The 24,336-nt window shown below is 40.7% G+C and overlaps 2 protein-coding genes across 2 annotated transcripts in view; one reads left to right on the forward strand and one right to left on the reverse strand.

The window, feature by feature from the left end:
- Window positions 1-3,009: 3,009 nt before the first annotated feature.
- On the reverse strand, window positions 3,010-18,637 carry LOC108433899 (sialic acid-binding Ig-like lectin 14). Its single transcript, XM_017708760.2, has 5 exons — window positions 18,621-18,637; window positions 10,482-10,576; window positions 8,238-8,621; window positions 3,915-4,002; window positions 3,010-3,390 (listed from the first exon to the last, which is right to left on the reverse strand). The coding sequence occupies exons 2-5, from the start codon at window positions 10,534-10,536 to the stop codon at window positions 3,336-3,338; spliced, it is 582 nt and encodes a 193-aa protein (XP_017564249.1). The 5' UTR covers window positions 10,537-10,576; window positions 18,621-18,637; the 3' UTR covers window positions 3,010-3,335.
- hpn (hepsin) overlaps window positions 12,502-24,336 on the forward strand; it is a 34,015-nt gene continuing 22,180 nt past the window's right edge. Inside the window, exons 1-2 of the mRNA XM_017708759.1 lie at window positions 12,502-12,726; window positions 14,254-14,375. Of these exons, the coding sequence (XP_017564248.1) occupies window positions 14,357-14,375 (19 nt within the window). The 5' untranslated portion in view covers window positions 12,502-12,726; window positions 14,254-14,356. The remainder of the gene's footprint in view (window positions 12,727-14,253; window positions 14,376-24,336) is intronic.

Below are 24,336 nucleotides of genomic sequence, written 5' to 3' on the forward strand. Positions count from 1 at the left end.
AAGCTCCCCAGCACTGGGCACGGGCAGTGGAACTGTTCCCTGGAGTAACAGAGGTCCGTCCAACACCTTTGGGACGAGTTGGAGTGATGTCTGTGAACTAGAACTAATCATCCGACATCAGCACATGACCTCACTAACACTCTTGCGGCTGAATCCAATCAAATCCTCACAGCAATGTTCCAACATCTGGTGTAAAGCCCTCGCAGAAGAGTAGAGGCTATTACTGAAGCGAAGGGGGACAAACTCTCTATTAACAACCTCTGATTTTGGAAGAAACACATGAGCAATTACAGACACCATTAACACAATAGAGAAATATAGATAAAGCCAAAGTGAGTGCATATGTCTTAATAATATTAGACTTATTCTAACATTTCAAAATTGCGATTGATCTTCAGATCAATGCTTCATAATTCACTTACACCCCTACTTGGTAATGCTAAGGCCATTTTGGCTGTGGTTTATGCAAACAAACAATTCAAAACAGTGCCAATATATGTGTGATGGTTTAGTAATGCATTTATTTACTTGCAGCTGCTAAAACATGGTCAAATCTGGAGTTTAGATCACTATGTGGACTCTAACAACACACCAAGATTCAGTGCGTCATCATGACTGACTCAGCTCTTTTCCACCACTCTCTCACTGAAGAAGCAATCAACTGTGCATAAGAAAAAGTATGTCTCTCCATGTGGCCGAGAGAGCAGTAAAGGGAGATCAATAGCGGAAAAAACCCTTGAAGCTCACCACCGCAACCAACAGCGCCTCTGACATCACCAAATGACGCATACATGATTCTAAAGACCATATAAATGTTACACTTTAAAGACATTTAGGAATGTTTTTCCATCTCACAAGCAATGAGAACAGACTGAATACTTACAGCTGTAGCTCTTATTTTATACATTGTATGCCACTCATCACTTAAGCTTAAAGCCCTAAAATGAGGCATTAAGGAAACCGATAAAGGGATTACGATCATGGTCATGGGGTCACCCCATTTCATCCGGGTGCTGCACTTGCCCTCAGCCAGGCTGGCCTCAGCTAATTAGCTAGCTTCAATTCCAATGGTTATTTCAGAAGTCAGTGCTTTGTCTGGTGTATTGGTGCATTGGCCTTTTTGGTTGTTAACTGTGTGGGCCTTAGCTTGCTAACTATCAACTTACATCTGCAGGAATGTAAAACCAAGTGAGTTGTTTACTACATTAAAACATTAAGGAATACACTAAGTAAATGTTGCATCAGATCTCAGTGATATCTGGGTAAGTTCCACTCCTGAGGAACTTGAGCAAACTTAGGCTGAAACATATGACCATGAGAAGAGTCTCCTAGTCTCCTAGCCTCCTTTGCCTGGGAAACCAGATGACCCCCATGAGTGCTAGTACAAGAGTTTCAATGAGCAAATAAAGGCCCCAGGGAACATAGAATCATGCGGACATATGAATCATCATCATCGTTATTAACCGCTTAAATAGGGACGCGGTAGCAGCTGGGAGAGCAGAGAATCCTAAACGACCCTGTCTCCCCGCAACTTCCTACAGCTCATTCCCGGGGACCCCAAGTTGCTCCCAGGTCAACCTGGAGATATAATAACTCCAGTGGGTCCTAGGACGACCCCGGGGTCTTGTCCTGGTAGGCCGTGCCTGGTACACCCCCACCGGGAGGCATCCAGGGGGTGTCCAAATCAGACACCGGAACCACCTCAACTGGATCCTCTCAACACGGAGGAGCAGCAGCTCTACTCTGAGCTCCTCCTGGATGACCAAGCTCCTCACCCTATCAAGTAGAGTGTAGCCCACCACCCTGCGAAGAAAGCTCATTTCCGCCGCTTGTATTTGTGATCTTGTTCCTTCAGCCATTACCCACATCTCAAGACCATAGGTGAGGGTTGAGATGTAGATTGACCAGTAAACAGAAAGCTTCACCTTATGGCTCAGCTCCCTCTTCACCACTACTACTCACGATTTCCTGATAGCTGAGCAAATGCGCAGCCCACTGCATTACTCGGGCCCTTCTGTTTATAAGCCTACATGTCCAAAATGTGTACTACACTACGAAAAAAATTTTTAATTTAAAATAAGTGACGTGCCGACAGAAAAGGTTATGTTCAGTGAACCTCAGATCAGTTTTGCTGTTTAAGGAATACAAATTTTTAAGCAGCCATAAATCACTGTAAACTAAATCTGAATTAAACTGCAAACCAGGTATGTAGAAATGTATCTAGTACTGAAGCTGATTGTGTTGAATTAACTAAAATTAGCATTTTAACCTGGTGATTCTCATTGTTGCAATAACAAATAAAACGTCACAAAATCTAAAACACTTTAGTTGGATGTTTTACAGTGTACTGTGCCATATATGGCCAAGATCTGACTGTAAGCTCCCCAAAGTCCTTTTAACCCCTGTTTACAATATAAATGATTATCATGTAGCTCATATCAGTACTGGCAATGTTTGTCAGAAGTGGCCCAGATCTGTTTTGAGACATGTTGGCCATATGAGCATTTTAATACATGGGACACTTTTGGCTCACATGTAGTTAGCCAGTGCTGACCATGGGCCAGCTGTGCCATATCTTTGCCATAAGTGGCCCACATCTGCATGCTATCTGGGACGTATTAGATTTGAGTATGTTAAGTAAAGGGCGGTGGCAGCTTACTGGACACAATTTGGAACTAAACTCTGCAGGAAGGCTGCTCCTCAGGTCCAAGGCTGGCGACCACCGAGCTAGAGTTAGCTTCCTAGCTAGCTTGCGTCACTTTAGCAAACTCTTTACAGAGTAATGATTCTAAAACTGCCAAAGTACAAAATGTACTAATTTGTCATTGGCTTCAGTGGCAGGTGTTACAAAAGTTATTGAGTATTATCAGGTCCTGGTACCAATATTGAACAGATGCTAGCTTTTGTTGCTAAGCTAACGGAGTGGAAAATGCCATTGAGGTAATCTTCACAATGTCAAGTGGATGACAACATTTTGAGGACATAAAATCAGATCTTTAATACAACAGATTAATGCTTAATCATTTATTAGTTCATTTACAATGCATTGTAATACATATGCTTTCAGGTTATCATGTATGGAGCAGTACAGCAGAACAGCATATGTTTTCATCCTACTTATGAAAGTTTCCATCATATATTGGTACAATTACATTACATATCATGTCATAGTAAATAAATAACAGCCTGCCTCTTGTTATTTTCATGGTCAAATTTGAACAATAAAATAATCATAAAAATTAAATTAAATTTGCAGTTTCTTTACAGCTTCATTCATTCATTGACCTGATGATCCTGACATCTTGACGTGCAATGATCTGTACACTGTACCGCATTCAAAGGATGCTGTCAGCATTTGTTGCTGTCCGAAATGATCTTGAGCGTTTATGCCTGAAAGAACATCAGTGTTAGTCATTTAATAGGACAGTTTGGTGAAAAATCAACACGTAATCCCCCCTTATTATACATTTTGTTGATTAGCCAAGATGCATTTTTGTGTCTGAAGTTTGCTTCTATAGTTGTACACTTTATCTATCCAGGGTTCAATATGGCTCCTGCTACTGTTTTTAGCAATAAAATTTTGTTTTAATGTGTCATACATTTTCAGAAACCACATACACATGTCTGTTTGAGATGACTGAACAACTTAGTACAGGCTCAAGCTAGTTCATGATGAATTAGGTATGCAGCTTGCATGATGCCAATTGCCAAAATAAGCTTTCCTTGTAGCTACATTAACTTCTTATGTCCAGTGCTAAACTAAAAAAACTTCAGACTCCACACTTCGGACAGCAAATGTCTTGGCTGAGCTAATTTGGGCAAGAGGAAAACTGTATCAGAAAGCTATTGCTTTAATCCATGTCATGAGTAATTTAGCACACTAAACAGTCAACTTACCGTCTTACCAAACTTACCGTCTTACACAAAGAGCAATAATGAGTATTGCTATCAATGTGAGGATGACTCCCAGCACAATGCCAGTTAAGGAGAACCCGCTACCATCTGCAACACAGAGATTTCTCCATTTACTATGCAATCAGTGTGGATATCTCATAACAACAGTTACAGTTCTGCATGAATTAGGACATGCAGCATGTAAGTTACATGTAAATGAGGTGCTGGTAGGCTGGCACTTAATTTCACGCACTGAAGCTGATTCATCGTTTGCGCTCAAATCTGCACTTGTTTCCAAGTCGTCCAAAAGTTTCATGAAATTGCGTTCAATACTTATAAGAGAAAAGATGTTTGTAAAAGTGGCTAATTTCATAACACACCTTTCAGGACAGTGATTCCAACAGTAGCCCTATACACTCTATAATGAGCTTCTGGCCTGAACCTTTGAATAATGTTCCAGCTCCACTGCTCTTAAACCATGTCACGTCAGGGTCAGTGAAGTGCCCTCTACAATCTGACCAGGGCTACTGATTACCACTAAAGTGTTTACTGGGGCATCTGAAGGAGAAGTGGATATTGTACAGTGCACAAGTTTGGGTGCTTCGGGTCAAATTGATGATGCTACTTTCTGCTAGGGTCCCTATGAGATTCTACTAGTATGTTAGTGCTATCCTATCGGTGATTTATGAGGACACTGTTTGCCTGTTCTAGAAAAAACAGCCATCTGAAGCTTGTAAAAGGCATTTAATGCTATGATAGTGGTTAATCTGACACATTAGGCCTTCCGTTCAGCTCCTGAAGTCCTAGCCAATGGGAGAGCTTTCTTGACTGTGTCTGCCTAGAGACCACTGAGAAAAAAAACTGGATAGTTTTCCGTACACGCTGAGTTTAAACCCACCAAGCACTATTATTCTATTTAATTAAAAATGAATTTCCTGTTCACAGAATTTTTCTGCTTGTTTCAATGAATTACAAGGGACAAAATATTAATATTCACTTACGTCTCGGTTTTGTTACTGTTGGCAATAAAATCCAAGAATTAAACAACTTAAATTGTTATTATAATCGTAACTCAGTTTGTCTTAAACGTTTCTTTCCACACTGCTGGGACGTTTGTTCATTGCTATTTCTCTTTCAGTCCTATTGTTTTCATGTCCACATTTGCGTCGAAAGTAGCCATAGAATGACCACTGGCTAAAAGCAGAATAAAAAAGAAGGCCTGTTGCTATGATAATGTGTCACTTCTTCTTCAAGTCACCTGCCCTTGCTTTCTCACACTTTCTGACACGTTTGTACTGAAGACGAACAGATTTGAACAGCAGAAGAAGGTCATAAGGGTGTCAGTCATGTGTTTTGAGGAAAGCCCTATTTAGCATAAATCTACGCACAGACTGTGTGATTCAGAATGCTCAGTTTGGCAGTGTGGTTTCATGACAACAGCTGAAACCACAAGACTTCCTCAAAGAGTTTCTGTTGGACTTGTGCTAAGAATATGCACCCCTGCGAAGTTTTACACTCTTCTTTGTAAAACTATGCTAATAAAATAGTTCTACTTGCAGGCAGCAGATATGCTACTACACACTGGTAAAAATCCAGTGGGGGATCCTTCAGGGAAGTCTAACTGAACTAAAAACAATAAAACATGTCATTTTTTAGTCATTTTAATTTATTATAAGCATGATGATAATAACAAATAATACATTAATGAAACTGTAAGTATTGTAGCAATTATCTTATTTCATTGTTAAGTTTAGAAACAAAGGGGATGAACTCTTAAAATGCACAACAGAAAACTGTCCAATCAGGGTTTATTTTCCACTGTGGTGTCTAGGTAGACACAGTCAGGTAATGATTAGGCCTTCAGGAGCTGAACAGAAGGCCTAACATGGTAGATGAGCTGCTAACATAATTGGGAATTGACAGTAAAGTCAAGTAGTCATGTTCTAATTTGCAATGAGACTAATTTTGTGAGAAAGACATCACTTTAGGCCTTCTGGAAATTCTAGACACATCATGACAGTTAGTCAGCAGCTGCTGAGTACATGCTGTACGTTGTTGTAAGACAATTCAGTGCTAACCCTGCTGAAGAAACTAGCTCACATGCTGGCCTAAGCTGGTCTAAGCTGGTTTATCCGGGCACGGTGCTGTTTTAGGTGGTCACCCAGCATGGACTTGCTGGTTGATCAGCATACCAGTATCCAAAACACAACATATGCTGCTATGTTGGTCTAGGCTGGTATATTTAGCAGGGATGTGGAAACACTAATGCTAAGTCAGCTTGTTGCAGCACTCATAACATTACCTTGTACTTTGCTGCACGGCTCGCAAATGACGGCTTACAGCTAACGCACTTAAAAGAAATGAAGTAGGATGAATGTTACTAGCCACCTTTTCATTTTTTTTCCTTTGCCAGCTCAATAAAATCACTGGGTCTAACATGGCCCCATTGAAAGTGTTCTAGGCTGTGAAATAGTCCAAATGTACAGTTTTTGGGCTGCATGCATGGTAGATGGAAAAAATACTTCCTCATGTGCATACATTTGAAGAAGGATTGTGTAAAATGTCATAGGATCATGCAAAACATAGATGGTGCGATTATAAGTAGAGCTGTACCAATGCCACACCCAACTTTAACTGGTAGCCCAATAGGAGAAAATACCTGGTGGCAAAGTATAATGAGTCCAAGCTAGTTGTGGAAAAATGTTTACCTAAGTGATACAATCTCAAAAAAGCTTTGCAGGTAGTTCCTTAAACTTGCACAAAAAGACTTTTCTTTTACAGCAGCTTTCCAATTGAAAGGGTGGTTAATAAGCCAGTGGCTGGTCTGTCTTGTTTGAGGAAATATCTGACTTTTAGTATTTTCCGGTATTGCCATGTGTCTGAACACGAATGGGGAAGATGCATAGTTTGAAGAAAAGAGAGCAAACCATAATGCTTGCATTTAAATAAACTGTACTGGGCCTTTACAAAGCCACACTGCCTGCTAATTCTGTTGTGGCTACATTGGAAGTGAACACAGCGTTTAAAGAGAAACTGGCTGTTGCATCTTTATCGTCCGATCAGTTACCACAGATGAAAATTTCCTCTAGTCAGTAAATAACAGAAAATCAATAGACTCAAAACACACTTAAAATAGAAACCAATGTGCAGATGATAAATTGACTGTAGCTCACCATACGCTTCACATACAGGACAAAGAAATTAGGTTGAAAAACATTGGAGCACTCATTTAAAACTAATGAAGGTGTTTTGAGGCTTGTTGTTCTACATGGAAGAATAAATAATATGTTGGTCCATGATGTGATAGGAGCATTTTCTTGGGCTTTGATGTGAACAAGGTGGCTTTAAAAATGGCATTTTTCCTCAATTCAGCCAAAATTGGTACAACCTTCAGTCAGTTAGCATGTGGGTCCATTACGTGGCTAAAAACAGTAGTATGTAGCCACCATAAAGCCTAAATTTTGCCAAAACTTTGGTCCAATTTTACAGACAACAGTGTCTATTTGAGATGACTGAACAAGTCGACATGGTTTAAGGCAAGTTTGCCATGATTTAAGCATGCAGCAGGCCACAATGGTAATTGGTAGCTATAAGCTTCCACTGCTTCTTGGACACATTAGCCTTGATGAATTAAACAAATGACACCAAACTTGGTTGATCAACTATATGGATCATTCTACAGAACTTTGTTACTATGAACACCTCATATCTCCAAAATGATAGCTGTATAAAAAAAGGAAAAAAAAAACTTTACTTTTAATGTAAGTCAATGGAACCAGACTTTGGCCAAGATTTTCAAATTATGTCAACAACTGAAAAATGACAACAACGGAGGGCAAGGTTTTCTTCCGACAGCAGTGAATATTGTCTTTTGATGCTGGTGTGCTGGTCAACCAGCAGGACCATGCTGGGGAGACCAGCTAAAGCAGCACCAGAGCCGCATAAACCAGCTCAAACCATCTTAGACTAGTTGAGAATTCATGCTGGTCTGTGTTGTTTCAAGTGGGTAGCCAGAGCATGACTAGCGAACACAGCTTTAAGCATAAAATCACAATGTTTTTTTTTATTAAAACACACACACACACACACACACACACACACACACACACACACACACACACACACACACACACACACACACAAAAACAAACAAAAAAATGTATTTAGTTGCAGAAAATGTGTTTTGATAAAACAGCATGTTTAGTTCTAAGGGTAAATAAGGTTGGAAAATGGTCATGATAGAATGAAATATAACTGTTTTGGTACTCAAATGTTAGAAGTGGACCTCAAAGTTAAAAATTAAAATGCAGGAAAAATGTAGCATATCGGCCCTTTAACATCACCTGTCACTTGTAGAGTAAATCCCCGCTGGGCCGGCAGCTTTTTCACCGGGTGGTCCGTGATAAAGCGAAACACATAGACGCCGCTGTCAGTGGTCCTCAGGTCGGTTATCCTGAAAGAACAGTTTTTGGACCCTGTTGTGCCCAGGTACTGCAACCTGCCCCGGTACGCGGGGTCTGGAAAGATTCCATGGCTGTGGTACACGTAGGTGGGTGTGATGCAGAGACTCTGGTTCCGACACCACATCTCAGAAAGCACTTTGAAAGGTGTTCCCTGCACCGAGACCTCGGGGAAGTCATAAGTACAGGGCACCGTCAAAGAGGAACCACGAGGAGCACGGATTGGACTCTCTGGAACACGTACCACCCAATCACCAGCCAGAACACCTACACACAAGAAAAGACACATTCACCTTTTATCTTGAACTACCTTGAATCAAAGTGGAATCCTCTCATTTTAAAAAATCTGCATAATTAAATGATTAAGATGTAAACAAAATCCTTCAGAGTGGTTTGATGTTAAGCATGTCTTTCCAAAGAAACCTACAGAGTCAGAATTGTTTCCAGTGCTGGCGATAGGAACCAGACGACTCAAGGGTTAAATACCTCCTTCACAGAAAGTTAATCCACAAAGTGATTATAAACCTGACTGACGTCTAAGACATTGACGTTTTATGATAGTTTTCAGATTTTCCACCCTTTGACCATAATCAATACTCAAAACTCAGGTATATTGTTCATTGGTGGTTTAATGATGGTTTTGGATAGTAAATAAAATGGTTAGATTTGTGTTCTAGACATTGTGACCCCTGGTTCCTATCACCGCCAAATCTGAGTCAGTATGTAAATAATGTACTAATGAGCTTGAAGAATGCAAGTCTGGACCCACATGTGGGCCCCTATAGAGCTGATATTGGTAACTATCAGTAACTACTGGGCAGACAGGGTAGATAATAATACTGGGGCCCATGGAACAGGGAAGGTACGTATTTAATGGGGCCCTCATATAGATACTGACACAATTCTGCACCCATGACACGTCAGAAGGTCTAATTTAATAACAGTGGATGTCACCAGTTAGATTTTATCAACACTACACAGAGAGAACTGACTTAACACCCTAGCAACCACTTGCGCTGCCATAGCAACCATCTACCAACACTTTAACAATTTCCTGGAATGCCATCGCTAACACCTAGCAACCAAATTGGATCCCATAGCAACCACATAGGAACCAAACAGCATACCATAGCAATCACTTAGCAACACCCTAGCAACCACATGGGATACTGCAACTATTTGGCAACACTAGGAACCATCTGGGACACCGTAGCAACAACCTGTGAACCAACAAGGATACCATAGCAACTTCTTATCTCACCCTAGCAACCATCTGGAGTACCATAGCAGTCACCTAGCACCCTAGTAATCACATGGGATACAACAACCTTTTAGCAACACTAGCAACCGCCTGGGATACCATAGTGTGTCATGCGCCTGCCCCCGGGCCCCGATGATGATGGCAGAGAGAGCAGGGAGGAAGATGGGGTCCGAACACTCAGCGGCGACGAACCCCGACAAGGACGCCGGAGAGAGAGCGGAGAGAAAGTGTGGAGGGGACGGAGCTCCCTGGACGGACGCAAGTCGCGAGAGTGATGGCAGGAGGAGGAGGATGAGGACGCTGGCGCCAACCACGAGAGGCACCAGAGTCCCAAGCTCCGCCACCCTGACCCCGTCCCCTGTTACGCAGCGAGGCCGCTACGTTTGACCCAGGCGGCTGCTCATACATAGCAACTACTTTTCTTACCCTAGCAACCGCCTGGGGTACCATAGCAGCCACCTAACAACACTCAAGAAAACACAAGGGATACCATAGCAACTGCCTAGCAACAGGCTAGAAAAAACTTGAGATACCACAGCAATAAGTTAGCAACACTTTATCTATCTTAAGCTGTGCTTAACACCAGCATTAACAAGCAAATAACATTATATTTCCTTAACTTACCAGATAAAAACACTTTCTATTGTTCTCTAAAGAATCTGTCAGGTCTCAATTGAGTTTTAAGGAACCAAAAGTGTCTCTTCTGTAGTACGAGCTGTTGTACCTGCTTTCCTCTTACATTGTTTACATACTATTTACCACTTACATACCACTTACATGTAATCTACTGAGAAGGCTGTTCCTCAATAGTCACGCTACTGAAGAGGTGGTGCCAAAATGCAAACTCACACAAGATTTAACCTTACCTGCGATAAATACAGAGGTCCAGAGCCATCTGATCTCAAGGTGACCCACGCCCATCTCAGCTGCCTCGCTGTTAGGTTGTCAGGTCCTCCACAATCTAAAGAGAGAGGCACCTTTCAGAAACAAAGCCTGACAGATTTCACTTCTCCTTTTTTGTGATGTTGCCACGTCAGGCCTTTTTTGGCATTTGTTTATGGATGTTGAGTTTGCCCTGTTGAATGTAAGTCTTAAAGGGGAATTACACCGAATTTTCCAAACTTTCTGAATAATTCAGTCTTGGAGATGTAAAAAGTTATTCACAGTGGTTTGACATGAAATAGTTAGTTGTAGAGAAACTTAATGACGAGATTTCTTTACAGTGTTGGTGGTAGGAACCAGGGGTCACCATATCTATAACACAAATATAGTCTTTGCATTTACTATCCAAAACCACCAGTGAACCTACATGTGTCGTCTGAGTTTTTAGGTGTTGATGATGGTAAAATAATCATAAATCTTAAAAAAAATTAAAAACTTTCTGTAGCAGCTACTCCTGCCTTATAACGCATTTATCACATGAATGGAATGAAATACATTTGAACTTTTTCACAAAGCTATCATGCATCAGGCAGCATATAGATCTGACTCTGTAAGTTTCTCTAGAACAGAGCATTTCACACCAAACCACTCAGGATGACTTTTTTTACATCTCAACCATGTAGAATTTTGGAAAAATTGGTGGAGTTCCCCTTTTACACCTTGGAAGAGCAACCAAATTGGCAGCTTATGTCTGCCAGGCTGTTTTATTGCCTATATTTGCATACAGTGCATGCTATTAGCCTATGTGTGTCCTACAGGTAGGCCTGTTTCTTACTATTAGCAGTATAGGGCCGTGGCCCTGAAGGCCCCGGAGCCTCCAGGGGGCCCCAAGCATGCACATAAAAAAAATGCATTTAGTATCATTTGTTTAGAAAGTGCAGTCTAGAGATGCTTCTCCCAAAATGTTTTGCTTTTTCATTATTCTTGCATTCGACTATATGACATGCTTGGTGGGACCTTCCTGGTACTGTGCTGTTCAGAGCCCCCAGATGTTCCGAAGTGGTCCGGCTTTAAGGACTGTTTTAATGTTGTGATGCTAAAGACCAATGATTTCTGCGTTTACAAGATATAAATTCGCCTTTTGCTGCAGTCTTAACACATTGTCCACCTGCTTTCAATGAGCTGTGAGCAGAGCCGGCCCTGACCAATGTGGTGCCCTAGGCGAGATTTTGGTTGGTGCCCCCTGCATCATCAATCATCGGGTTTATACACTCACACAGACACTGCAAAGCGAAAACAACAGTAAAACAGTAAAATCAGTATTAAGGAAACAAATAAAGAGTAAATGAGTTATAAATATAACCGTATAATAATAAATAAATATAAAGGTGTTGCACAAAAAATATTTTAAAACTATTTTACATAAAGTAGTGCAGGGAACAACTTTCTGCTTATTGTAGAGAGTCTCTAATCAACAAGTATTAAGACCTGCTTATTTAGTGAAAATGGGGGGGGTGTCTTAAGGTGTGATAAGTGTTGTGTGTTGTTATTATAATAATTATTAATTTGACTAATATTATTAAACAATGAAGTTATGATTATGTGGACTTTGCTTGCTTTCATATTTATTCATTGTTCATGTTGTTGTAAAAAAAACAAAAACAAAAAACATGCACGCGAGCGCCCCCCTGGACAGACGGCGCCCCTAGCAATTGCCTAGATCGCCTAATGGAAGGGCCGGCCCTGGCTGTGAGTCTAAAAGGTACACGAAAGCACCTGTTGCCTCCATTTCCCACCCGTTTTCCTCAAAGCCACGCCCACTGCCCTAACAGTTCATTCTCACAAGCGCTCTGCTCATGCGTGCAAGTACAAACCATCATCCAATCCCAGCGCAGGAGGAGGGATAGGACTAGCCAATCACAACACATGGAGGCGGGACTTTCCCGAAAACGGGTGGGAAAAAGGACACTGATAGCCTACCTGGTCCTTGAGAACGGATTTTTCTATTTACTGACCGGAAGGAGCAGGTTTGGAACAGTTAGAAAAAAAGCAGAGTGCGAAGGGCCGAGCTGTGTGAGAAAAAGCTCATTGTGGAGGAAAATAAAAGATTGTGGACTCGGGGGAGAAAGCTAAAATGTCAGAGTGGATGTTCTGAGAAAACAAGCTCGGTGTCCAACTTCATGTCTTTGTTGCTCGTGTTGAGGACTTTACCTGTGGCGAGTGAAAAAGGTGAGTGCTTTTATGGTCGAACTGAGGAAAACGAGACAAGATTAAAACCAGAGAAAAAAAAGTTAGGCCACTCTCTGTCAGGAACACGGGATAATTCAGTGATAAAACTCAAATAACTTTATACTAAAGTGGGAATGTTCCTTTAAGTGCTTTGAACGCTTGTCTGACTGGACCTGCAGACGGAGGTGGGTAGTATAAGGTATATGTATTCAATTGCGTGTTAAATGTGAAGGATTTATACCTTAAAACGATCATATTTTTGCTCATAGGTCTATTAGTAAGTACTGAACTTGCTATTATTTTTCCTCAGCTCAGTTTTATCCTTCATATTTAGTTCCTAACTGAGTTTTTGGTTTATTTTCCTCCAGTTCTGCTGGTTCAGCTCCTGTTGCTCATTCCTCAGGTCTCAGGTTGGCATTAGCATTTTATTTTAGACCAACTGAATCTCAAAAAGAGAAGAATAAAGCCTAAAAAAGTTTAGTTCCTGTGCTAATAGACGTTACATATACTTAGACGCTCCATTGCAGGGGCTTGAAGGGGAATTCCAGCGCTTTTTCAAAATTCCTGCATATGTTGGTTGGGATTCAAACAAAGTCATGCGAAGTGGTTCATTTGCTGAGAAACTCGCAGACTCAGATTTCTTCACAGACACCAGGGGTCACAACACAGATATAGCCATTTTTATTGACTCTCCAACACCACCAATGAACCTACACGTGTCTTCTGAGTTAACCTGTCTGATGATGATGATGGTGAAATAGTGGTCAGTCAGAAAAAAACAGTTTTCTTTGGGGACGATGTCGCCTTCATGTATCCCTCCACCATGGCTGGATTGAAAATCAATGGATTCAAATATGATTTAGACCAAAACTACCATGAAACATCAGGCAGTGCATTCATAACCATTTCATGTAATAGTTTCCTGTTGTGAGGGAGCTTTTAGAGGTGGACGTCTGGTTCCATTCACCACCACTGTAAACAGCTCTGACTCGGTAAGTTTCTCTAGAACGGAGCGTTTCACACCAAACCGCCCTGAATGACTTTGTGGACAAGCCAACCATTTAATCATGCAGGAATTTTGGAAAATCAGGGGAGGGCCCCTTTAAGTAGCACGTGGACCTGATACTTTGCTTTCTACTAGGCTACTTTTGCTTCAACTGGAGTCATTATTTCATTTAAGTCGTTACTTGAGGATGGTCATTGTCTCTGGTCAGACTTTATGACGGAGAAATGTGCTCTCTGGAATGGGCCTCCGTTGCTTGGCCACCTCCAAAGAACTGTGTTCAATCTGCTGCTCTAACAAAGCTGATAAAAGGCCTCATCTGATCATAAATGTAACATATTTAATGACGTATTGCTTTTTTAACTGTTCCTACATGGTCAGAACATTGAAAACGTTTAGCCTGTTGACCGCACACTCCAGAATTCGTAACTGGCTTTGCCCTTTGGTTTATTTAACTTGCTTAACCCGTTTTTGTCCATCACTACAGTTCGATTTACGTGATTCTTTTTCCCCACCATTTGCAGGTTAAAGGAGCGAAAGAGGCACCGGTTGCGGTGAGGAGGATCTTTGGGAGCGTTCCATCCTCTTGCTTCGTTCCAGTTTTCTCTGTTTTTGGTTTGGAAGGAGATGACAGAGAAAAAGATAGGTGAGTTCTGAACGCACAAAAGCCTTTTCTCTCTTTGACAGCAGACATCGGACGAGTGCGCTGTTAAACATTAATGGAGCCGGGCTTCTGCTGACTTATTTGTGGATGGGACATGTTTTGTTCAGACTGAATGTTATAAGCTAGTTATTAGTACTGTAACAAGGTCAAAGATTGCTTGACTGGAGTTCAAGTGATGTCACCAGGCCTATTTGTCAACAGGGATTGATGAAAGAAATATGTAGAGAAAAGTAAAAGGGGAGACGGAGCTCAAACACGGCGTAGAAGTGACACTTTTTAGGCGATTCACCGTTGAAAATGTCCAAATTCAAGATGAAACCCTGTCGAACCCTAACGTCATGCTGGAGATACGTTCAGAGGCTTTAGCACTATTTGGATGGGATTAGTTTGCCGTGGGGAGGTGGGGTAATGTAATTTTACCACGACGTCTGTAATGCTTATGACTGAATCGCAACATATAACATTTAATTCGCTCTTTTACCCTAACCGTCTGTCTTGCACTTGGTCATTAGCATTGTTATTACAGGCGATGGCCAAGACCTGCAGAAAATCAACATTTTTCTCTAATTTGTACAAATTTTAATCCTTTGACTTGTGCACTTGAGGTAGGACAGTGAATTTTGGCTTGATTTTAGCCACAAACAGCACAAGTAAATGCTTCTTTGAGGGCTTCCGCACTTAAAAAACTCTTAAAAACTTTTCCACAGAATATGAAAGCATGTATACCACATTGAGTTGTATGGGATTAATATAACCTGGGGTTATTTTCTACATCTTATAGAAGGCAAAAGGCGCCGGACATGTCACATTCGGACAGGACTATGGTAAAGATTGACATTAGCTCATCTCCTTATATAAAACTTTTAAATTTGTCCTATTTAGTAAACATGCATTTCCCCACTGGCTATAATAAAATGGATCAGCATGTAGAATTGGCGCTACCTATGCGCTGCCATGTTTCCTATCACTATATAAAAGAAGCTCCATGCTGTCTTTATTGTTAGATGCACTGTGATAGTTTCCTAGTGAGCATGCACACATATTTGGATTGAAAGGAGAGTGAGTTGTGCTAGTATTCATGTTTGCTTGCTTAAAGTGGTAGTTTGTGACCTAAACAAAATAAAGTCTTTACTTTTTTGGCTTTGTTAGATCATTTTCTTTCTATATCAGAGTAAATGCGACAACAGCACTGAGAATTTGTGTTATTAGCAGCGAGGAGTAGATTCACAAGCAGAAATGGCTCACGATTCTGCCGGTTTTTCAACGGTTTTACGTATATATAAATGGTTAAGATGTAAATGAAGTCATTCAGAATGACCTGATGTGAGATTATCTATTCTAGAGAAAACTGTTCACAGTGGTTTTGGTAGGAACCAGACATCTGAAGGGTTTAAGAGCCTTTAAAAGCTCCCTCACACAAAAGTTATTACATGGAACGGTTATGAATTCACTGCCTGATGCCTGAGAGATTGTTTTAAAGTAGTTTCGAGATGGTTTTGATCTTAAACCTGTTTTTGAAATACACTTTTACCATCAACATCAGAGGTCCACTGGTCATTTTGAATAGCAAATAAGATGGCTATGTTTGTGACCCTGGTTCTTGTCACCATCATTGTACAGAACATCTGAGATAGAAATTTTAAAAGGTGGTGGAACTCCCAATTTAATTTTATTGAAAAGAAAGAGTTAAATAGAACATATAGGCCCAAAAATGTAAGCATTCAACAAACAAAGTTAGTTCAAATATTAGTGTAGATTTATCTAGACTGTCCCCGCGACCCTGACGGAGAAGCGGCTTAGAAAATGGATGGATGGATGGATGGATATCTAGACTGTGTTCAGACACAGTTGTCAAGATACTTCTTTAGTAACAACTGAATTACTTCAATAATACTGAGCATCAAATCCTTCCTTGTCATCAAATACCAAATTTCAGTGGTGGACGAAGTACACAAATCATCTACTTGAGTTAAAGTCGAGACACCCAAGGTAAAATATTCCTCCAGTAAAAGTAGAAGTTCCTCCCTTTAGACCTCCACTTGAGTAAAAGTACTAAAGTATTTCCCTTCAAATGTACTTAAGTATAAAGTAAAAGTACTAAAAGAGTAATTCTGGCTCTGATGTCCTGTTATCATTTTTATAACCAGACTGGCTTCATGAACTCATTTCAGGTGAAAGTCCTCCAGCGTCTCTCTTGGTAAACCAGTCTTTTAATAGAACGTCATTAATTAGTGACGCTGACGTCTATTAAAATGATCAGAAGCACAAAACACTGACGGTAAACAGTTTCCATCAGGGAGAACCGAGTGGCTCTGAAATCACTTTTTACACACAAGCCAAGTTTCAGTTTCAGATTTATTTACAACTTAGTTCCAAGTTTAAGTTGAATAAAAACTGGCTTTAAACTCAGGATCACAGATGAGCTCCTTTACTATGTTGATCTGTAGGCGTCTGTTCATAAACATAAACCAGTGTTTATAAATTCAGAAAACAAAACCATTCTTTCATTTTGACATGTTACGTTTTTATACACACAGAAACCAAAAGGAACGACAGATTTCTCAAAATGTAGTGGAGTAAAAAGTAAGGTATTCACTTAGTTACTGTCCACCGCTGGCTTTTAACTCTGACTTTTCTTGGTCTCGGGGTAAGGTGGACTCACTAATTGTTCTAAGGTCAGCCGAGTGATGGCTTAACCCCTTAAATAGCCAGGGTCCACCAGCAGGCCCAGAATTTTATTATACACTTCTACAACAAAGAATAGCTCAAGCAGTTTGCACTGAAGTCCCTGTAGTTAGTGAATAATAAGCCTTTGCATGTAGTAAACCTGGGATTTTAATGGGATAATTGGGATTGTTTGTTTGTTGGCTCCAAAATTCAAACGTCCCCTCAGGGCAGATTGACATGTTATTAACACTATGTTTTTGTTTGATGATATAAATGGATGTGTGTTGTTTGGTTTATGTTCAGCTGACTTTAGATGTTGATTCTGAATACGTTTTACAGAAAAAGTACAGAGAATAACCTCATCATTTACATCCAAAAATTACAATGCAAAGTTTTAAAGCTATATGTTATTGAATGTAATTTACAAAATATGTTACATCATTTATTAAGCAGTATCAGGAATAATGAATGTATGATAATGATGAACGGTTAATTTGTTAACATGTACCATGTAGAATGAATGTATAGTGATCCACAAAAGAATTGGAGTTTCCTCTTATATTTATATTCTGGAAAAATCTTAAACTGACCTTGGTCTCACTCTTGGCCTCTCCTGGTCTTAGTCCTGCCTCAGACGTGACTACTACAAAGTCGTAGTCTTGACTCTAGACTCTATATGTCCAGGTCTTGACTTGAACTAGTGGTCTTGCCAGTTGTCATGTCAAGTTGTGAAAGAGAAGTTCCTTAAGCAAAGGTCTGGAACATCATAATAGTAACCAGATGGTCACTGGTTCGATCCCCAGAGCTGACAGTCCATGACTGAGGTGTCCTTGAGCAAGACACCTAACCCCCAACTGCTCCCTGGGTGCTGCAGACAGGGCTGCCCACCACTCTGGGCAAGAGTGCTCACTGCCCCCTAGTGTGTGTGTGCTCACTAGTGTGTATGTGGTGTTTCACTTCATGGATGGGTTAAATGCGGAGGTGAAATTTCCCCGTTGTGGGACGAATAAGGGTTAATTAATTAATTGAATATTTATTTTCAGTTTTCTCTTTTTAGAGCAGTGCTCATCATAACGCACAACACTGATTGGCTGAGTAGTGTCACGTGTGATATTTACAACGCATGCAATTGGTCTGTGAGTCTCCCAGGCCACTAAAGCAAAACCATAAAGCCTAGAAAAGTTATGCTGAATAAAATAGGACCGCCCCGTCGAAATCAAATGATACTCTATAGTTTATCGGTTATAGGTCCAGGTCCACATTGGACAGGGTCTGGGTCCGGACTCGGACCACAGTCTGCCAAATAGTGACATCTGGTCTATATGGAAGAATTGTGTGTTTTAAGTGCATTGCTTGTAATCAATGTCCTTTTTTGAAACATTTGAGCAACACAAGTTACATAATTAACAGTAACTAATGTGATTGCAAGAATTTCCACTGTATGACAAAAAGTACACACATTATTGCATTGCATTACTTTGTAGCTTGTAACACCCAACACAAGAAAGACACCAAGATAAAATCAGCTGGTCAGGACAGAATTAGAGTCAGCAGACTCACCTCAGGAAATGCTTTGATTAATCAACAGCTGTAGAGCTCCTCAGCTCCTCAGAGGAGATCTGATCTCCGTCCCAGCTGAGACTCTTTTACAAAGGTGTGTCTATACTGTCTGCTGAGTGGAGACTGGGTAACGCCTATGGCCAGGAGCTGATTCACACACACATGCTGTTTTCTGCCCAGTCATTTGTTAAATTGGCCTTACGCAGTTGTACGTTGAGATGATGACTAGGGGGGTCATGGGATAACGGAGCTAAGCATGGAGGGAACCGCTGCTAAAAGGACTGTTTTTGGTTCCTGTTATGGGTACGTAAGTCTTTAACCCAAAAAAAGGAGAAAGTTGGATCAACATCTTGGCAATGCTGCTCATTGAAAAGCACCTGCAGACAGATTGTAAGTGTAATCAGAGATATGTGTTGTTAATATGCCACCTGGTAATACTTGGTGATTGCTAGATGTTTTGTATGGCCAGCATTGACACTCCTGTCAGTGGATAAAGCGATATGTTTAGACATTAAGCTGTTTGTTTTCCACGTCTGTGTCTCCGACTGGCCTGAACACAGCCAAAAGCGCTCACGTATGCAGCATCATAACACAGCATTATGTGGTTTTACTGGACCTGGAGATCAAACAGCATTCATGACTCAGACAGCCATGACTCACTCAGGACGAACTCCCCCGCAGTCACTCGTAGTAACGTCTTTAGGAGGCAAAACAGTGACAAACAGAACTTTCCTAACAGCAGGCACATTTCTTTGAGGTACATTTCGTGATGCAGAATCTTGGCAGTGATACAGTTTGTATTGGATTTGTTGGCTATTTTTGTTCCTGTGTTCTAAAAAGGAATTCCACTGATTTCTCAAAACATCTGCGCAATCCAGTTGATCTAATCAAAGCTTTTTAGAGTCGTTTGATGTGAAATTGTGCTTTTTTTTTTTTACCAAACCTGATTTCTTTACAGTGGTCAACAATGCTTTTTATTTACTATCGTAGTATAAAAATAGTAACTAATACTATTTTGCCGCACAACACCCTGCATGTACCTCTCCACCATGAATTTATTTAAAAAAATACATTTTAGGCCAAAACTGTGTCTTAAAACTATCATAAAGCAGTGCATTTCAGTGTATCTGTAACCACCTCATGTAATGACTTTGTGTGAGGCAGCTTTTAGAGGGTCCTGTCAACACTGCTGTGAATAATCCTGACTCAGCAAGTTTTCTTTCACATCAAACCACTCTGACTTTACATCTCAGCCTTTTCATTATGCAGAAAGTATGAGGGATAAGAGTTCCCCCATGAGTTTGTTATGTAAATGACCTCGGTTCTCATTGCCAGAGCCCTGTATAAATGAACAATGGACCTGAATGTACAGAACAAGCGATGAGAGACTTGGGCCACTTTCAGACGGATCTTCTGACAGGCTGAGATATTATACATTATCTACAGTTTTACATAAAGATATTCGTGTTCATCATGACTCATAACCCTCCAGTAATCACAGACAGTGCTACAAACTGTTTATTTTATACATATATGGGCTGTTTGGACAGGGAGGTTCTGAAGCTTATTTACATACTTTATGAAAATGTTTGTTTCTTTCAAAAAAGCAAAGGAAGATTGGATTTTCCACGATATGGGCCCTTTATTTACCCCAGACAGCTAAGAGCGTCAGTCTCAAGAAGGGGAAGAATCATCAGTGCACTGTGCCAGAACGTGACTTCGGGAGTTTCGGTCAGCTGTAATATCCCTCTGCTACACAAAAGTGTTGCTTGTTCCCTGGTCAGATTGGTCAAATTGAGTGCTACTCGACCACAGACAGAAGGGATGACCCACAAGATAGAACAGAAAGTGGAAGTAAGCGTGATCCAGGCAGTGTTGGCTATGCCTTTGTGTTACCTGTAGGTCGGTACTACAGATAAAAGAAAAGCTAGATTTAGATTAGTTTATTGAAATAACAAGGTGGCTAATGTTGGAAAAAACATGGAATTCTGGAATTCTGTTAGCATCTTACTATAGTTTGGTATCGAAAACTCACTTGAGGGCTGGAGGATACAATCATCATGGATATGTGGTACATTGTGGATGTAAATGACTCACAACAGGTGACAAATGTGTATGTTTTAATACTGCTGAAAGGGGAACGTGTTAAACTGCATTATCAGTCCTTAAGAGTTTGTTTTCAGTAAACTTAGTTAGGAAACCTAATTGTACCCTAATCTGTTGTAGTGATCTATTGTTTGGCAAGTTGCTTTGACTCCATATATCCTGTCTAGACTCCAATCCCTCGTAGTACACTCTCAGAAAAAGGTAGTAAATTTGGACCCCTCAAGTCACTGGGGTGGTACCTTCAATCGTATAGCTGTAGTACCTTTAATTAGGTGGGGAACAGAGTTGCAGTTCATTTTTTGCAGTTGCATTAACTCCATATGTCTTTATATGTATTGATTTCAGATATTTTATGCATTTTATTATATTTTTTCAATTTATTTATAACATTAGTTTATGAAATGGTCCAAAAATGCATTTTTCCCCTGGGAAAGACAAAATAGCCTACCTTCAAAAAGAATTTTAAGGTGGATAATTGGACCTGTTGTACCTTTTAAGGGGACCCCTTTTTTGACAATGCAAAGCCAGCTTGAATGGCGTTTTACAGGCGTCAAAGCAGTGACTTCTAAGCAGTAATCTGGAGCATTTTTAGTTGTCCAACTAACAGAACAGATACACTTTCATTTTAACTAGCGTGTTTTCTGACTAAATGGGTTTTTTTGTGTGAGTGAAGTGTGTACTCTACCAGTTCTAGGGTCTTAAACTATCCCTAAAACACTTTACTAAACTGTGACAGTCTTGTTGTTGCAGCTCCTGCGCTGTACTAACGATGCAGGGAGGAGACTCTGCTCTGGTACAGCGGTAAAAACAATTCATTGCAGTTTTGTTGCAGTAAACAGATCTGCTATTTGTGTTAAAACGGTTTAATTAGAAAAGAAAAGGAGAAAAAAGGACCGATATGCCCACATGTCAGTAGGAAGCAGTGTGGATTTTTGCACTGAGCACTTTTCTTGTCGTCTGATATCTTAAAGAGCTCCCACACGTAATTTCTTCGGCATCGTCGCACATTTAGTGCCAATAGTCATCTGAAAGGCAGCATGTTTTGTTGTAGTTTGAGGCCAGGAGATGTGGATGACTGACATTTATTAGGCAATCAGCTAAACCATCTAATACAATTTTAAAATATTAACTATTTTCTTTTTTAAAGACTGTTGCTGATGAAATTAGGTATAGGCTAAAATTATCCTGAACACTAAGCAGAGAACTGAATACCAACTTAATGAATGAATATTTGGGCCTAGGTACACAATTGGACCTTAAAGACCGGGTCATCCATTTATTTACATTGTTTTCACCTTGGGGAACAAAAATCTACCTGTACTGTACCCTGCATCTGACACTGCACTGGCCTTAGTATTAATTGCGTGGAAGTTTTTTGTAGTGAGAATCTAAGCCTGCAGGATGTTTCTGAGTTTGAAGGAGCTTGTTCTTTCTTCCTTATCTGCCACTGGATGTTTGTTTTGCTGATGTTGGCTGGAGCTTAATGTTTTCAGAGATTGGCTGGATTATCTGACCGAATATCTAAGAGCATCCTGATCAGAGCTGGAATGATTCATGACATCCTTGATGCTGAAACTTCTAACATTACTATTAGCAGGTAGTACAGAAACTCCTCTGATGGTTCATAGCCTTTATTACAAGTGGCAAACAACAAGAAGAGCTGGACAGTGTTCTTTTTATCCAGCATATTATAGTTTTCTAAGTCATAAAGCAATACATTATCCCTCAGTGTGTCACCAGGTAACAGAGCAGCGTCCCTGTAGAAGTGCATTTGTTCTGTGTATATATAAAACATAAATAAAAATGCTGGATTGGAATTGGTAAGTTCTACTACTGGCCTATTATTTGACTAAAGAAAACATAATAAATTACAAAATATAGTTAAACGTTGGAGGTCTGTAGGTATTATGGGCAATTTTCTATATTATTTTAGTGTAATTACATAATTACATAGTGAATTAGATACATAATGCATTTATTTTCAATTTGCATTGCATGTAGAAAGTTTTCTGTCATTTGACTTCTTTCCATTTGTTCAGATAAAAAAAACAGTGGGCAAAATTTATAACCAGCTGTGAAATTAGACCTCCACATTTTACCCATCTGTGCAGTGAAACACCCACATGCACGCACACTAGGGGGCAGTGAGCACACTTGCCCGGAGCAGTGGGCAGCCCTATCCACAGCACCCAGGGAGCAATTCCAGCGTGGTGCGCCTGTGCAAGTCCAGTTGTTACATTCCCTCACTACTAAATATTCCACAGTCAACTGTCAGTAGGATTATAACGAAGTGGAAGTGATTGGGAACGACAGCAACTCAGCCACGAAGTGGTCGGCCACGTAAAATGACAGAGCGGGGTCAGCGGATGCTGAGGGGCATAGTGCGCAGAGGTCACCAACTTTCTGCAGAGTCAATCACTACAGACCTCCAAACTGTGGCCTTCAGATCAGCTCAAGAACAGCATAGAGAGCTTCATTGAATGGGTTTTCATGGCCAAGGAGACGGTACTTGTCTGACTGCATTGTGCCGAGTGTAAAGTTTGGTGAAGGGGGGATTATGGTGTGGGGGTGTTTTTCAGGAGTTGGGCACGGCCCCTTGGTTCCAGTGAAAGGAACTCTTAAAGCTTCAGCACCAAGAGATTTTGGACAATTTCATGCTCCCAACTTTGGGGAACAGTTTGGGGACGGCCCCTTCCTGTTCCAACATGACTGCGCACCAGTGCACAAAGCAGGTCCATAAAGACACTGATGAGCCAGTTTGGTGTGGAAGAACTTGACTAGCCTGCACAGAGTCCTGACCTCAACCCCATAGAACACCTTTGGGATGAATTAGAGTGGAGACTGTGAGCCAGGCCTTCTCGTCCAACATCAGTGTCTGACCTCACAAATGTGCTTCTGGAAGAACGGTCAAACATTCCCATAAACACACTCCTAACCCTTGTGGAAAACCTTCCCAGAAGAGTTGAAGCTATTATAACTGTAAAGGGTGGGCTGACTTCATATTATCCCTATGGATTAAGAATGGGATGTCACTCAATGTCGTATGAGTGCGAAGGCAGACGACCGAATACTTTTGGCAGTATGTATGTACGTGAATAATGTTGTGTATCGGTATCAACCTTGAATTTCAGCATTGGTGCATTGCTAATAACAACTTTTCATCAAATTCTGATCAGATTAAAATATCTGCTCTTTTACTTACAAATAGTGTGATATGGCATTATAAAGTATATGATATGACAAAAATAGTTATTTATCTACTGCAGCCCCTATAAAATAGCCAGGCCCATATAATGCAGCTCAACCATGCAGAGATTTCCAAATATCCCTGTAAAATGACTGTGAAAATCACTTTAAACATTATGAGCCTTCAGTGAAATTGGGAATCTGGATGTAAATCTCTGTTGAGTGGTAGCTAAACAAGCTTGGATGGCTTCTCACTTATTATGTCCTTTCCCTCCACCTCAGGGCAGTGACATTACAGATTACCCCAAAACACACCTGTTCAAACATTCAAAAAGTGTTACCATTGTACCCCCACCTGGCCTGGGACACCCTGGGTCGGCCAGGTAAATGGGAAAAATAGCCCCTCGTCCCATTGGGCATGTGC

Source organism: Pygocentrus nattereri, chromosome 24, assembly GCF_015220715.1.
Source record: "Pygocentrus nattereri isolate fPygNat1 chromosome 24, fPygNat1.pri, whole genome shotgun sequence".
Classification (NCBI taxonomy): domain Eukaryota; kingdom Metazoa; phylum Chordata; class Actinopteri; order Characiformes; family Serrasalmidae; genus Pygocentrus; species Pygocentrus nattereri.